Source organism: Helianthus annuus, chromosome 10 (genome assembly GCF_002127325.2).
Source record: "Helianthus annuus cultivar XRQ/B chromosome 10, HanXRQr2.0-SUNRISE, whole genome shotgun sequence".
Lineage (NCBI taxonomy): Eukaryota > Viridiplantae > Streptophyta > Magnoliopsida > Asterales > Asteraceae > Helianthus > Helianthus annuus.
Window position 1 is genome coordinate 83,290,955 of NC_035442.2, and position 17,301 is coordinate 83,308,255.

The 17,301-nt window shown below is 39.9% G+C and overlaps 2 protein-coding genes and 1 pseudogene across 2 annotated transcripts; 1 reads left to right on the forward strand and 2 right to left on the reverse strand.

The window, feature by feature from the left end:
* Positions 1 to 1,623: 1,623 nt before the first annotated feature.
* Positions 1,624 to 2,496, reverse strand: LOC110881956. Its single transcript, XM_022130079.1, has one exon. The coding sequence runs from the start codon at positions 2,494 to 2,496 to the stop codon at positions 1,624 to 1,626; it is 873 nt and encodes a 290-aa protein (XP_021985771.1).
* A 4,927-nt stretch (positions 2,497 to 7,423) lies between these two features.
* On the reverse strand, positions 7,424 to 8,354 carry LOC118482645 (annotated as a pseudogene).
* A 2,240-nt stretch (positions 8,355 to 10,594) lies between these two features.
* LOC110881955 lies at positions 10,595 to 13,487 on the forward strand. The gene is made up of 2 exons (XM_022130078.1): positions 10,595 to 12,212; positions 12,319 to 13,487. The coding sequence occupies exons 1-2, from the start codon at positions 10,595 to 10,597 to the stop codon at positions 13,485 to 13,487; spliced, it is 2,787 nt and encodes a 928-aa protein (XP_021985770.1).
* The last annotated feature ends 3,814 nt before the right edge of the window (positions 13,488 to 17,301 follow it).

A 17,301-nucleotide genomic window follows, 5' to 3' on the forward strand; every position in this document is an offset into this window, starting at 1 on the left:
GTTATGAATAAAATATTATTTTAATTACCTTGGTTGTGGAACAATAATTCTGTTACAACACTCCCCGACGTTTCCGCCACGATTTGATGTTTTACGTGGTCGGGGTGTGACACCAGATCCATTTACTAAATCCCTGAAATACATGTAGTTTGAAAAATCAACAAAAATTGAGCGAGTTCATGTGTAAGTGAGTATGTATAAACCTTTGTAATGTGTCTGTATGTATGAAAATCCCTGGTATGTAGCAATAAGGAAAAAGAAATCATCATTGGGTTGCAAAGCCAATGATATATGTGAAGTGATGCAGGAAGACTCAAACCTAGCGGATTTGTGCGTCGGGCACTTAGGTACCTCATGGTCCACTCAGCGGACTCAGGAGTAGTGCGTCTTGATTCGAATCTCATCTCTGTCAGCTACACGACAACCTACAACGTACTAAGGTCCATAGGCCGTGCCTTGGCTTAGAGTTTAGTGTTTTGAGTTTTTGTTAAAATAATATTAATTATTTTAACTTAACTATCGTCGTTAGAAAAATAGTTAGGCAACTATTTCGTATCTATATTTCTCGAATATTTTTACTAAGTGTTCGGATTTTCGGAAAATTTCGCCATAGTCTTCTTTGTAACTAGAGGTGTCCATGCTTCATAGCATATCATTTTATTTTACATATACCCCGTAGATCGTTCTCAATAATCAAACCGACATTTAGACATACAAAGCATTACTTACTTTATTTCAGCTTCATTACCCAAAACTGGACTGTTTTCGAGGATTTTTATAAAATAGTTAACCTTTTCCAAAAATTCCCAAATTTATACAGAATGTCCCACACGATCCAAATTTTATTTTGTAAAAATATTGGGGTCCAGTTCATCACCCATATTTTATAAAAATTCATTTACCCAACTGCAATCAGATTTGTTACTTTCTGATTGCAGTTTACGGAATAATTCACTAAAAATTAATCGTAAGTCCGATTGACGAAATTCCAGTTGGAGGATCATCGTGACAACGGTGACCATCTACTGTAAAGATTCCATGAGTTGATTCTACTCAGGTTTCAAGTTATGACTCCGAATACAACACACTTTTTCTGCAGTAAAAACACAGCTTAAGCTGCTGTCCAAAAACAGTCCTTTAAAATTAGTAAACGACCTCGAAAAATTACGTTTCCAGTGCCATTTGTTCGGTTATTCCAAAATGCATATTTTAGGCTTCAGAAAATCAGTTTTTCGATTTAAAACGGTCCAGTTACAGCCTGTTGAAGTTGGCTGGAAATACCAATCAGCATGTTGTTTACAATGTAAAAGTTACTAAAAACGCATCCACAAGGGTCCTAACCATGGTTTATCGATGATTTAATGATCAAACCTCATGCATGCCTTAACCAACCCTTTTTTTTTTTGGGTAAAGGGTTACCCCGGTGAAATTTTATATCAACCAGCAAAATAAAACAGGGTGTGTCGTGACTTCAACACACACTACTAGACTTGACATACCAAGCCTAGGGAAACAAACAATGGAAAAAAACCCGACAAACGTCACAATCCAGACAAAACTACACAAGGAAGCACAACCCAAACACAAACGCTAGGCTAAAAAAAACAACAGAAAAAACACTCTTTAGCTCGGATCAAGTTCCATATTCTTCGAGATCAGCCATGTATCCAATGTCTTCCTATGCTTCGGTTCTCCACCAAGTTTGAAGCCCATAATTCTCAGCCGAACCGTATCAATGATAATCTTCGAGAGAGCACACGCATTCCTTTGAAGCTGAGAGAACAAGCGATTGTTCCTTTCTTGCCATATAAAATACGTTGTAGCTGCCATCAAAATCTTACAAATAATATGATCCAAAGTCTTCGAATGTGCATTGAGTTCCATCCATAGCATAATCGAAGACCACGAATCCGTAGCACTTGCCATGTCTACCATCTTCCTAACTAATCCCCATACCTCGGAAGAATAAGGACATTGGAAGAAGAGATGATCTCTAGAATCACGATCATGTTTGCACAAGGGACAGCACATGAGTCTCAAATTAGTAGCACTGCCCGCTTCCCAAACTGCCATTCTGTCTTGAGTCTTCAGCTTGTTCTTGATAACTAACCACAAGTGGAAAGAATGTCGAGGAATGCATTGACTGAACCAGGCCGAATTGACCCAAAAAACCTTCCCCTCTCTATGCCGCAAGCTATTCCAAGCCTCCCTAGTTTTAAAATCCTGAAGTCTACCATCCGTGTCTTTCCAGTGTAACCGATCTTCCGCATCAGGAATAATCTGAGGAACATTCACATCAATAAGAACCGGATATAGATCATACCATGCTTGGGGCCATAACCGTTGGCCATTATCATTAATAAGGTCAGCAACCATAGAACTTAAAGATAACCCAGCATTAGCAATGGCTCGAGGGGTGATAAAAGACCGAAGGGGACTATACGAACACCAATTATCACTCCAAGCATTAGTTTTGCACCCGTTTGGAATAGACATCCAGAAGCAAGACCGAACTCTAGTGCGAAGAGCCAAGAGCTTCCTCCATCCCCAGCTAATGTTACCACGACACTAGACATCCCAAAAGCTAGCACCCTTCAACTTATATGAATGTATCCACTGAACCCAAAGGGACTTACGTTAGTAACTATGCTCCAAATATGAGACGTTAGAAGGGCTCTATTGACATCCATAATACTCCTGATGCCTTAACCAACCCTAATCCAACCTGATTTCAACTTCATACAAACTTTTTATGTAGGGTTTTCATGTAAGGTTCCATGTTCATCTTTTTAGTGTTCTAGTTCTTGTGATTTAAACAAATAAACGTCATACTTCACATTTTGACTAAAAATAAGACGGAACAAGGTGTAGAGACTTACTACTAGCACAAGGCTAGGGTAGAAATCTAGTGAAGATGATGGTGAGAAAAGTATGGTGACAAGATTAGATCAAAGCTTCCTTGAAGTTCCTTCAATCTTGCAACTTCCTTGAATCTTCTTGAAGCTTGAATGGACTTGAGTATGATGAGGATGAAGATGATTAAGTGGTGGTGATGGTGAATTCAGCTAGGGGGGGGACCGAAAATGAGAGAGAGAGAGAGAGAGAGAGAGGTGAGTTTGGAGTGTGATTTTAATGTAATGATGAGAGATCTTGGAATCCATGAGCCACCCTACCCTATAGTCATCTTTAGTTAATTTTTGGCCAATCAAGGATCAAGAGAATATAAATTAAATCTAAACAAAATATTTTGGTAATCATTTGGCTGGAAATTCGGTTGGGGGGGGGGGTAAATTGTAAAATTTTGGTAGCTAATGGGTAGATAATTAGGAGGTTACGGGTATTTTCTAGAATAGTGAGTGTATGTCATGTTTATATAGTGTGTGGGGATTTTTGTGACCATAAATAATTAAGAATGATAAAATAATATTTCTGACAATATTTTGGTGTCCCGGGTAATGTCTGGTTGTTCGGTTACGTATCGTTTCGTTAAAGCGTTTAATTGTACCGCATAGTGTCTTTTATGCATCTTTTTGTAACGAATTTTAATTCCAACACTTAGGAAAGCGTTCAGGACCATTTAGTCAATTCTCTGTATAACACGAGTGTGTTAAGGGCTGAATTGTTTCTGAAAATGCAGAATTCTGTACTTAAAATGAGTTTTAGGCACTTTCCGGCACTCAAACTATCACCTAGTGACACAGTCTTATGGTCCTCACTTCCCTACACTCCATACTGGTGTAGTACTCTATCCCTGGCTCATACTGGCCTCAATATAGTGTTTGTCTATGTGCTGGCATTGTTAGCATGTGTCTGAGTTATCCGCTCACTGTGCTAGCTGTGCTTTGTGCATCAGGTTTGTCACTAAGAGTCTGTATGAAATAAATGGGGCGACTGTATGTAAAGTGATGCACATGTATGTATGTTACATAAATCAGTAAGCAGTTTAAGGTGTCAGTTATAGTCACGCACAGTCATTAAGCACATAATCAAAATTAATTAATTTGTATAGTACCTGTAATTGCGAGGGTTGTCACATAAAACCATGCAGAATCATCCATTAAAGTCTTAAAAACAAAAGTAACAACATTGTCTCAAAGTGTTGACACATGCAACGGAAATTACAACCTACCAAATGAAAACATTGTTCTTAAGACGCAACCACAACGTAAAATAAAACACCGTTTAAGACTTGCGACTCGTCCAGGTAAAAGTCGCAATCCCTAAACGAGGATGATCCCGTAACTCTAACGCAGCGAAGCATACCGTGCCAGATCTTTAGTTCCCTGAAATACATGTAAGTTGGAAAAATCAACAATAATGTTGAGCGAGTTCTTGTGTAGTGAGTAATAAAACCTTTGTAAGTATAAAAACTCTGGTATGTAGCAAATAAGGAAATAAGGAGATCACCAATGGTTTGCAAGGCCATTGATGTGTGTGATGTGTAGTAGGAAGACTCAAACCTAGCGGATTTTGCGTTGGGCACAAAGTCACCCCGAGGTCCGTTCTGCTGGGCCTGGGGCTGGGCTCGCTACACCCAGATAGATCTACCGCTACTGTCCCTTGGTCCTATACTGAGGATTAATGGCCTTCAGTTCACGCCTACCCACTCACATGATCTAAGTAGTAACCCTCCTTACGCTAACCATACCATGTAAAAAGTACTTGTAATCATAGTAACATGTATTTCACCCCCGCAGTTTAGAAAACTGAAAACAGTTAAGAGAAAAGGGGGACATGAACTCACCGAAGTGCATCTCTAAAAGTATCTCCCAGAAAATCTGCTGTGCGACGACCTACACGTACTAACTTCTATTAGACGGACGGCCGTGCCTTAGTTTAAGGTTTAATGTCTTCGGGAAATAGTTAGGCAACTATTTCGTGTTTACACTTCGTAATTATTTTGTAAATATGTTCCTTCCCAAGGATGGGGGTTTTAATACATGCGTGTTCGTATAACTTCGAAATATATTATTAAGTCTCACTTAATAAAATATATTTTATTTCATTTATCCAAAATACTTTACTTCCAAAATATAAATATTTTTCCCAAAAATATTATATCTTATTCCATATAATTTTCCAAAATAATACTTTTGTCAAAATACGCGTTTAAGAGTATCTTTTGAAAATACGTAAGTTACGGATAAAGATCGGGTGGTAATAATAATACCGTTGTAACTTAAATATTTATTGTGAGGGCGTTAGAATTATTTTGGAGTCGTTAATATTCATTAATATTATTTTTACCCTAAAAATAATGTTTACGTAGTTCACAAAATAATCACAAAAATTTACACAAGTGTTGTTATGAAAAATATACATATTCTAAATATATATTTTAGCAAGTTTTATTTGTGAAAATCCCACCTCCGACACTTAGAAATTTTGTAATAAATCATGGCGAAATTTATTTAGGTAAAATAAGTTAAAAATTATATTCATAACACTTGTGATAAAAATATTTCCAAGTGTTAGATTTTTGGAAAAATTTCGCCAGAGTTTCCCCTGTAACTGGAGGTGGCCACGCTTTCAAGCGTATCATTTTCTTTTATAAATTCAAACAACAATTTTCTCAATCAAGAACAAACAATATTCCAACATCATACTAGTTCAAAAATATCACAAACACATGAACTTGTGGGTTGTATAAAAGTGTGTAGTAACTTCCCATTATTTTTAATAAATCTTTCTACTTTTATAAGTGAGATCGGTTTCTCGAGAATCTTATTTTTACAGAAAATGCATTTGTACATCTTCTAGTCAAAATTTCAAAAATAATTCTTTGTTAAAACTTTTTGTTACACAAGTGCCTACACGCTTGTGTGTTCATAAAAACATCTTTAGTTTATGAAAGATCCGGCTTTAAAATATGGTTTCGTCTTACAGTTGGTTCTTTGAAAATACCACTTGTAGATCTTTAGATCTACTAGTTTAGAACTCCATTTCATAAGAAAAATTGTTTTTACACAAGTTCATGTTTATGCTTGAAAGGGTTCGTCATCTAATAACTTTACGACTTAACATATGGCTAGTTCATGTTTCATGAACATGCTCTCGCGTGGTTCGATGACGATCCATTCCCATACTAGCAATCAACAACAATAAATAACCATAACACAACTAGTTTCAAAAGTTTACACCATTATTCATCCATTAACCACTTTGTTTATCTTTTTAGTAGACTTTAAACTTTGATCTCTAGTGTTTATGATTTTTGCCCGTTAAATCTTTTATTAACCATTTTAGAATAGATCAAAAAGGCGTTTAGAGTCACTTACTACTAGCTCGAGGCTAGGGAAGAAACTAGTCGAAAAACGGGTGGTTAATAGCAACGTAGAGGGGTCCTTGTGTTCCCGAGTGCACCGAGCTTCCTTATGCGTGATCCCTCACACTTGTATGTACTTGGACTTGCTAGATTGAAATTGAAAAAAGATGGTGGGTGGGTCTTGGTTCTCGGCCGTAAGTTCAAGAGGAGGGAGGGAGGAGTTTGATTTTGTTCAAGTGAATTTTGATTGTTGTTCTTGGACTCATGGTCCTACTTATAGTACATTTCCTCCTAATTACCCACAAGGCAAAATGTCCCCTAGATATTTAACAAGTATGATTTAAATAATCAACAATTAGTGGGATGTCCCCACATACTAACTGAATCGGTCAAAGGGGGGGGGGGGGCTTTTGGTTGGGTTTTAACTAATTAGTTAAGTAGTTTAGTTAGTTAGTTTAGGAGGGTTAAGACTAGTTGCTAGTGTGTTGTAATTTATTACGGGTGTTATGGTGTTCGGGGACCCTAACTAGCTCAGAAAAAGAAAAATAATGTTGATGTCAATATTTTTATGTCCCGGGTTAAGTCCGGTTGTTTGGTTGGATATTGATCCGTTAAAGTGCTTAACAAAGCTTTAAAGTGTCGTTAATATTATTTTAAGTGACACAAAGAATTCCCGACACTTTGGAAAGTGTCTAGTATTATTTTCCCATGTTTTTGCACTTTACTAGTTAATTTAAATGCTGAATTTTTATATTAAAGTGCAGAATTTGTGTTTAGAATATGTTTTAGGCACATCCGGTCACTATAACTATCACCTAGTGACGCAGTTCTACATCCCTCATTTCCCTACACTCTCTACAGGTGTAGTAAACTATCTCTGGCTCATACAGGCCTTAGAGGCAGTGTTTGCCTGATGCTGGCTATATCATCATGTTTAATGGGTTATCCGTTCATTGTGCTACTGTGCTTTTGTGCATCAAGATTGTCACTAAAGTTCTGTATGTAAATCATGGAGTGACAGTTAATAGAGTATGATGCAAGTAAGTGCATGTATCAGTATTCAAGTAGCAGTTTATCCACAACTGTAAGCAAGCACAGTAATTAAGCAGTAATTAAATATTAATTAAGTCGTACGGATACCTGGTTTGGTGAGGGTTGTCACAGTCGGCATAACAATAATGACATTTGTCGATATGCCACTGCCTGTTTACTAAGATCATCATAGATTATTAATGCGTGCATTCCATTATCGCGGAGATATTCCCCCATGGCACAGCCAGAATACGGGGCCAGAAATTGCAGAGGAGCAGGATCCGAAGCGATGGCTGCTACAAGAATGGAATATTCCATAGCATTCGCTTCTGAAAGAATTTGAACTAATTGTGCCACAGTTGAGCGTTTCTGTCTAATCGCTACATAGACACAATACAATGTCTCACTCTCAGCGGTGCTCCTTGAGTTCATTTGCTTTTGGTTTAATATGGTATCAATAGCAATAGCGTTTTCCAGTTTGTCGGTCCCCGATTATAAGTTCTCGTTGACCACGGCCTATAGGAACCAGGCTATCTACCGCTTTTAACCCAGTTTGCATAGGCTCGTGCACAGATTTATGTTCAATAATCCCAGGGGCTTTCACTTCGACACGTCTTCACTCGTGATCGCTTAGAGCCCCTCTTCCATCAGTAGGTACTCCCAAGGCGTCGACCACATGCCCTAGCATAGCCTTTCCCGCAGGGACATCCACAATAGAGCTAGTGCGCTTGACAAGATCTCCTTCTTTAATAGCAGTATCACTACCAAAGACAACAATCCCTACATTCTCATTCTCAAGATTCAAAGCTATTCCTTTCACATCGCTGGCAAATTCAACCATTTCCCCAGCTTGAATCTCGTTCAGCCCATTAACACGTGCAATCCCATCTCCAACTGAGACCACTCGACCAATCTCATCCACTTGAAAATTCGTGTAAAAGTTGCTAATTCTACTTTCTAATAGAGTCGTTAGTTCAGCAGCCCTCGGAGAGAATTCCATGATTCTACTAATTTTGGATATAAGGGGGAATACCGCTTTCAATTTCAAAGAGCTCTATTTCTGCTATTCTCATAGATCAGATTCGAGCTTGTACTACCAACACAATCCTTTGTTAAATGTCTGCGAGCTCCTTCTTCTTTCGTGAAAGCATACGAGTCGTTTGTTAAGCATCTAATCCTAGTCTTTATGTTCTCTGTGTTAGAGGAGTTAGATGTCCCTCATGTTGAATAGTCTGACTTCAAGTTGTTAGGACCTGAGTCGCTATGCGAACACTTAACACAAGACTGAAATCAAGCTAGAGTGGTTTTTGAATCAGTCATCAAGGATCTTAGCCAAACAGTGACCGACTACGTATGCACTTTGGGCGCAGGTTTCTCGATCGGACTTGACGAATTGTCATAAAGACATCACTCTGCTTTATATATATATATAAAATAAATATATATAAAATAAATTGGATTCTAAAATAAGATTCAATGAATTAGAAGCATTCACAGTTTTCAGTTCGTTTGTCATCATCTTTTCTCCTCATCGCTAGCCTGTTTCCAAGAGGGGGAAGAGAAGGTCTTTCAAGTTGGAGAGCATATGAGATTTCTCCATCGCAGCATTGCATCTATCGACTGAACAAAGTAACTTTCGAAGTGGACTGGGAAGGAATGCGAATAGGTATTTCAATTGTTGGACTAAATGAATAGGCAAGGAAGGCAAGGCACTTGACTGAAAGGTGCTCCCCGACTCATTCTTAGGACAGGCTTAGCTTTAGCTATCTAAAATGAAGAAATTGTACAAGGGATCAATCCTATTTCACAAAGTAACTTCTCAAAGGTCGAAGGCGTAGTATCGATTACTTGTGTTGGACTACCTTTATAGGATAGATCTGATATACTGTTAGGTTTTGGTTGGACTGCTTGGTACGGAATTCACTGAGATTGACTTTAGATATCGCATTTTCGGTATAGCATTTACTGCTCGATATTTCCGGTATGTAATTGACTCGTATATAAAGAAAGAAAGTCTTTCAATTCTTAGTTCGATATTCCAGGTATTCCATTAGAATTACTGATGTTGGACTAGCTGACTCCCTAAGCTTTGCCGTATTGCATTAGAAAGTGGGGAATTCCATCATCTTTGGTATGCGAATTTCAAGCTGCTACTGCTCCGATAGCTGCTTTAGAGGTTGCTTAGCCGGTATCTGACTGAACTAGCTGGTTTAGATTTCATTAGTTGAAAGACTCGCACTATTTACACTATTTAAACAAAGACTATGTAAAATGGATATGATATAAGGGAAGGATTGACCTGTTGGTTGACTTCTCAATTGAGAAAAGACTGGAATGAAACTGGCAATGCTCTCTTCGGTTTTCATCCGGTTGGCAATCCTCTCTTCGGTCCTAGCTGAGTTCTGTCTTAGCTTTACGGCAAAGGGATAGGCTTAGCCTATTGAACGGGGAGAGCTAGGCTGCATTCACCATCGAATAACGGGGTAAATGGCTACTTTCAGATCTCTTTCCCTGTAGTCGTACTATGACTTTCTGAGGGATTGAACTCTAGTCGTACTATTCGATATCATCTAGCAAAGAAGTCAGCTATGGGCAAGACTTGGGGCGGGCCACCAAAGCGGGTTTAACCAGTTAGAGCTCAGCTGACACCTTCTTTATTCGATTTGGAAGAGCTCTTTTTCTCTTTGGCTCGCGCTTGCTCTATCATTGAATTTCCTCGTTTAAAGATCTCGCGCAATGTAGGGTTGAGCTCTGATTTGATCTCGATGGCCGGTGGCAAAGGAAGCGAAGCGACAACCGCGACCATGTTCCTAGTGTAGAAGAAAGAAAATGGAAGTTCTGGAATTTCCCCCAATGGCGAAACCCTATGCTCTCTCTCCTAGGCGATTTACCTTGTTCATCATGAAACCCTTCAATTTCTTTGAGATCGTTTGTATAACAGTCTGTGATTAGGGTTTTGATCTTCAAAACTCTATAACGAACTCGTTAGCAATAGTTTTCAATCTGAAATTAGGGTTTTTTCTTTTGTTTTTCTTAAATCGCCGCCATAGTTGCTGTCTAGACATCCTGTTTAATTAATCCGGTTGTTATTGGTCGCGGTTTACTGAGTTAAATTTAGCTAGATTGATACTCTGGATTAATCAAATTGGGATTGATTTTCGGCGCTAGGGTTAAGGATTAGGGTTTCGTCTTCTGTGTTTCTGCTGCTGTTTTTCGGTGTTTTGGCGTGGTGGTCATTTGTTCTTCGTGCATGGTATTTTCGTTTCAAACTGTTTAAGGGAGAGTTGTTTTCTGCTAATGAATGAACGTAACTTTCCGGGGAGTAACATCCCCGATAAACCTGTGAATCAAGGTTTGTTTGATCAGCATGGAGTTCCGGTTTCACCGTTTCCTGCTGATGTTCTGAAGGATGCCGGATTGTACGAGCCAAACTCTTCTCCGGATACTGTTCCAATGCGTGGTATTGGTTTGCGGGTAACGAATATTGAGGGTAACAATCTGGCCCCAAGACGGGGTATCTTTTCTACCAGCAATAATTCTGTTATTGATGGGCTTTTGGAAATCTCTAAACCGGTGGAGTTGAGCACTGCATGTGGAGGGAATCAATCGGCTGTGGTGAATCCTTCCCATGCAAACCCTAGTGGAGCTTCTAACATAAACCCTAATGTAACCGATAAGGATTTCGGGGGCAATCAGATTGGTGTGCAAGGAAGTCAGACTGTTCGCAGGGATTCAGGTAAGTCTCCGGTATCTTACGCGGATTCTATTGGGGCTGCTAGTGCTAGAACGGTCAATTTTAGATCACTCGCAAGTCCGGTAGCTCATGAGGGTTGTGATGTAGTTCTGCCGAAGGAATCTGTTAGGGTTGTTAAGGATAAGCTTGCTTATACGTTATATGGATACTTTCTTGGTGATCGTGTTGCCTACCCGGTAGTCGAGTATTTCGTGAGGAATAACTGGAAGAAATTTGGCCTCCAAAAGACTATGATGAATGCTAGTGGCTATTTCTTCTTTAAGTTTGCTGATGAAAATGGTATGATGAATGCTATGAAAGGAGGTCCTTGGATCATTCGTTCTCAACCGCTTTTTCTTAATGTATGGTCTCCATCTTCGAAACTGGAAAAGAAGGAAGTTAAAACTGTGCAGCTGTGGGTTAAAATTCACGAGGTTCCCCTTGCCGCATATACAGAGGATGGTTTAAGTATGATTGCAACGGCAATTGGTAACCCTATAGCCTTAGACATGTATACTACCTCAATGTGCTTGGATTCTTGGGGTCGGAGCAGTTTTGCGAGAGCTCTAGTTGAAATATCGGCAGACAAGGAGTTCAAAGAGGAAATTGTGATTGCTGTACCAGTTTTGGAAGGGGACGGGTTTGTTAAGGAAAAGATGTATGTGGAGTACGAATGGAGCCCTCATCGATGCTCCTTTTGCAAGGTTTTTGGGCATCACGATGGGGATTGTCCGAAGCAAATTAGGCAGGTTACGAAGGCTCTGGCCATTGTTCCAAAAGTTCCTAAAGTTCCTAACTCAAAAGGGCCTTCGAAAAAACCAACGGTAGACAAAGACGGGTTCACGGATGTGGATGCTAGGAAAACGGCAAAGAGAAAGGGGTTTCCGGTTAACAAACAAAAACAGCAATTTGAGTACCGTCCGGTTGGGTTAAAAACCAGTGGTGGGCCGAATAAATCAGCCACGACGTCGAGTTTTTATTCGAATAACCCCTTTGACGTGTTAAATGATTCGAGGAATGACCATGAAGCTGGTGGAAGCGGAGTAGGGGATATGAAAGATGATTCGGATGATGACGAGGTCCAGGAAGTATACAATGAGACGGTTGAATTTCTTGTTAATGATGCTACTAAACCTGTAACTAAACAAGGGGCAAGCACTCCTTCTTCAGCGGTTAACAATGGTTAGTCTTGCTTCGTGGAATATAAGGGGGTTGAACCGCCCTCTGAAACAAACGGAGGTTCGACAGGCTGTAAAGGATTATAATCTGAGTCTATGTGCTATTCTAGAATCGCATGTTGATGTTAGTAGGCTGAGTCATGTGTGCAAATCTGTGTTTCGATCATGGGATTGGACATCAAATGGGGCTCATTGTAACAAGGGTACAAGGATTATCATAGGCTGGAATCCAGCCATCTTGGATGTCATGGTTTTGTCTCAAACCGATCAGGTTATCCATTTACAACTCTTTTTCAAGAAAGATAACAATACAGCTTTTTGCTCGGTGGTCTACGCGGCTAATTACTATGTGACACGTAGGGAGTTATGGCACCATTTGTCTATGCACAAAGTTTTTGTTGGCACTAAGCCTTGGGTGCTTATGGGTGATTTCAATTCGGCCCTAAACCTAGAAGATAAATCGATGGGGGCCTCATCTGTTTCTATTAGTATGAAGGAATTCCAAGAGTGTGTGGATAATATTGAAATGTTTGATATTAATCGATCGGGTCTCCACCTTACTTGGAACCAGAAGCCCAAGAAGGGGATTGGCTTGCTGAAAAAGATCGATAGAGTGTTGGGTAATACCGAGTTCGTAACTGCCTTTCCGAATGCTGTTGCTCTTTTTCAGCCGTATAGGCTCTCGGATCATTGCCCGTGCGTTTTAAAGCTCCCAGATGCTGGTATGCCGAAACCTCGGTCATTTAAATTTGCTAACTTTCTGGTGTTTAAACCTGAATTTTTAGACATTGTGAAGCGAGAGTGGGGTACTAGAATTAAAGGAGTGCATCAGTTCTGTGTTGTTAAACGGCTTCGGCTCCTGAAAAAACCTCTTCGTGCTCTGTTATTTAAGCAAGGTAACTTGCATAAAAAAGTGGAAAATCTCCGTGATAAGCTTGAGGCCATTCAGAGTTGTATTGATAACCAGCCTAATGTTGAGAGTCTTCGGGTTCAAGAAGCTACTGTAAGTGCTGAATACCAAGAAGCGTTATTGGATGAGGAGCGTTTCCTTAAACAGAAATCTAAAGTGGACTGGTTGAGAGCTGGGGATATGAATACGGCTTTTTTTCACTCATCTTTAAAAAACCGAAATCATCATAGCCGGATTGATGTCATTCGTGATGCTGGGGGTACTTTATTTGAGGGCAACCATGTTCATCAAGCTTTTGTTGATCACTACGAGAAGTTCTTGGGGTGCCGGGGTGATACCGCTGAATCCGGCTCCGGATTTATTCTCTAACGTCTTGGATCCGAGTGTAGCTAATCATATGTGTAGACAGGTGACGGAAGATGAGGTTAAGAAGGCCATGTTTTCTATTGGCATTGATAAGGCCCCGGGTCCTGATGGGTATACGGCGGCGTTTTTCAAGAGTGCGTGGCCTATTGTTGGTGATGATGTCTCAAGGGCTATCATTGATTTCTTTGATACTGGTAATCTTCTCCGAGAATTAAATCACACTCTTATTGTGCTAGTTCCAAAGGTGCCCTCTCCGTCGACTGTGACTGATTTCAGGCCGATAGCTTGTTGTAACGTACTTTATAAATGCATTAGCAAGATAGTTGCGGACAGAGTGAAGGGGGCGTTGAATGATATTGTCAGCATAAATCAATCGGCGTTTGTCCCAGGATGGAAGATTTCGGATAATATTCTGTTAACCCAAGAATTGATGCACAATTATCATCGTAATTCGGGCCCACCAAGATGTGCGTTCAAAGTAGATATCCAGAAGGCCTATGATACGGTTGATTGGAACTTCCTTAAGAATATTTTGATGGGGTTTGGGTTTAGCAGTAAGATGGTTGATTGGATCATGGTTTGTGTCTCCACTGCTTCGTACTCCGTTTGTGTCAACGGTAATGTGCACGGGTTTTTTCAAGGTAATCGGGGTCTTCGCCAGGGAGATCCGTTGTCCCCGTATTTGTTCACTCTTGTGATGGAGGTTCTCACGGGCATTCTGCATCACATGGTCAGGATTGATTCGTCTTTTAAATTTCATAACAAATGTGAGAAGCAACAAATTATCAATCTATACTTTGCAGACGATTTGTTCCTTTTTGCTAGAGGGGAAATTGCTTCAGCTAGAGGTATTATGAATTCTCTCTCTAAATTTTCTAAAATGTCGGGGTTGGTGCCTAGTATTCAGAAAAGTACGGTGTTCTTCTGTAATGTCCCGAGTTATATTAAAAATGCTATTCTGAACTTTATGCCGTTCAAGGAGGGATCCTTGCCTGTGCGCTATCTTGGTGTGCCTCTAATTTCGTCAGGGCTTCTTTATAAAGACTGTAGTGTTATGATGGAAAAGCTTGACAAACGTATCATGCATTGGAGAAATAAATTACTCTCGTTTGCTGGCAGATTGCAACTCATTGTTTCCGTCTTGTCCTCTATGCACATTTACTGGTCCTCTGTCTTCTTATTGCCAATACGGGTCACTCATGAATTGGAGGCGAAGATGCGGAATTTTCTTTGGGCCCAAGACTCTACGTTTCAAAAAGGTAAAGCGAAGGTTTCTTGGAAAGTAGTTTGTCTCCCTAAATATGAAGGCGGATTGGGGATTCGGCGATTAGGAGATGTTAATAAAGCTCTCATGACTAATCATATTTGGAGTATTGTCACGAAAAGAAAATCATTGTGGGTGGAGTGGGTGCACAGTTACAGGTTAAAAGGTAATAGTTTCTGGTTATCTAAAATTATTTCCAATAGTTGCTACTCTTGGAGAAAGCTCCTTCAACTTAGACCGCAAATGAGAGATTTTTTCTGGTCGGATGTTGGTGATGGTACACGGACCTCGGCTTGGTTTGATTATTGGTGCGATATAGGGCCGCTTGGTAACTTTATTTCCCCTAGAACCATTGCTAATGCAGGATTTCGATTGGAGGATTCGGTGTCTGACATTCAGTTAAATGGAGAATGGAAATGGCCGGTTGCTTGGAGGGATTTATTCCCAGTCTTAATTCAGCTAGATCAGTTCCACGTAACCCCGAACAAAATTGACAGAATCATGTGGCGTGATGGTAGTGATCGGAAAGATTTTTCGACTTCATGTGTATGGAATACGATTCGGTATAAAGAAACTGAAGTAGAATGGAGCGCTATTGTCTGGTTTAACCAATGTATCCCTCGGCACGCGTTTCTCATGTGGCTGATCATGCGAGGTAAATTACTTACGCAGGATAAAATTCTAAGCTGGGATTTGTCTAGGCGGAAGAATATGAACATGATGTGTTGCTTATTGTGCTATGCAAATCATGACTCCCATAGTCATTTGTTTTTTGAATGTAACTACTCGGCAAAAGTTTGGGATATGGTGAAACGTAAGGTGGGTATGGACTCGGTTCAACCTAAATGGGCTGATATTGTGAATTGGTTACTTCATCGGTCCAAGTCTAAACTAGCCGCGGATTATGTTGCTAGAGTGGTGGTAGCGGCTACGGCTTATGTTGTTTGGCAGGAACGCAATGCTCGGATCTTTAAAAATCAACTAAGACCGCCAGAAACTGTTGGTGCTCACATAATACAGCTGGTTCGATACAAGTTAATGGGAGCAAGACTGAAGAATACTGCTAATGTTCGAAGACTATTGAGCGAATGGGAAGTCCATGGCAAAGAGATTTTGGATGATGGGGGCTGATCAGTGTTGATTTGTTTTTAGTTGTTCCTAGTTTGTCAGGCTAGTTGTTTCTTGTGTTGATTTGTTAGTTGCTTGTGTTTTGGTTTTGGCTTACGTTCATGGGGTATGCCTCATGATCGAACTAGTGTAGACTCTCTACACTACTTGGTTTGTATTGTTTGTGTTGATATATAGAATCACCGGGGTAACCCTTTACCCAAAAAGAATTTCCCCCAATGGCTTGCGGAAGCGCTGTTCGTTATTATAGATGCATCTGAGCAGCGGATTATGATGCTGGGATTTGTTCACAATGGAAGAAGATAAGTCTTCCTCAAATGGATCAGACAAGTATGTTTCACATAAAAAGAGATCTTTTTAGCTGCCATATTCCCTGTGTCTCTACTGATTTTAGTGCTTTGCCAAAGAAAGCGGTTTGATCCAAAGTCGGCATGAAATCTAAGGCTTTGAGCTCTTTGTCCGAGGACGATCTCCTAATTGCTAATCCGAATCAAGGGCGAACTCGTGATTTAACGGAAGCTGTACGACTGAGTAGCGGATCTCCTGACTCGACTAAAAAAGAATGGACGCACTCTGCCCCCAGTAAAGGACTTCGTTGGAGGAATAAAAACCTAAACTCGATCAAAGAACTAAGACGCTTATAGAGTCTTTTTAAGACAAGGAAGTTCACTCCTAAGAAAGGCCTCCAGAAGGAAGCAAAAAGAGTCGTTACACCGCATCTAATGCTGAGTAAGGCGACGAAACTTCTTAACCACGGTCTTAGAAAAGAGCCAAAGCAGGGACTGAAATGTTGATGGCTAGGATTGATGCCCATAATCGGATGCTAGAGAATAAGCCAATAACAATTGAAAGGGCATGGACTTCTTATTCTTAGACGCCTGCTTGATAAAGGACTTGTTTGCAAGCTAAGGGCGAGACAGATATTTAATTAATTAACAGATTTCACTTTGACTTCTTCTTACTTCTTTGCACTTGTCTCATGGCATCTTTAGCATCCCGACATTCCTTATTGCCCTAAGGCTAGTCACCTAAAGTCTTTGTATGGGCAATTGTGACAACTCGAGTTTCCGAGATTCCACTTTCGCATTTATTGCACGTTCACTGTTTGTTTAGTTGCTTACTTACACAATTGGTTTGCTTTGTAACTGTATACGTTGTGATTTGATAAAGTGTATTATGATTGTTGCATGGTTATGTGTTATTTTACGAATGATTTGACAAATACATGAACTTGGTGATGAAACTGTAAATTATATTGTGTTGGGTGTGTTTTATGTAAAAGATGATACTTAGGGGTGAGTAGAGTAGTTAGTGAAATCTTAATAACTCTTAACCCTAACCTCCCTCACAATCATTTCACAATCATCATACGTATCTTCAATATTCCTCTACAATCCTCTCCTACAATCATCTTCTTCATCATTC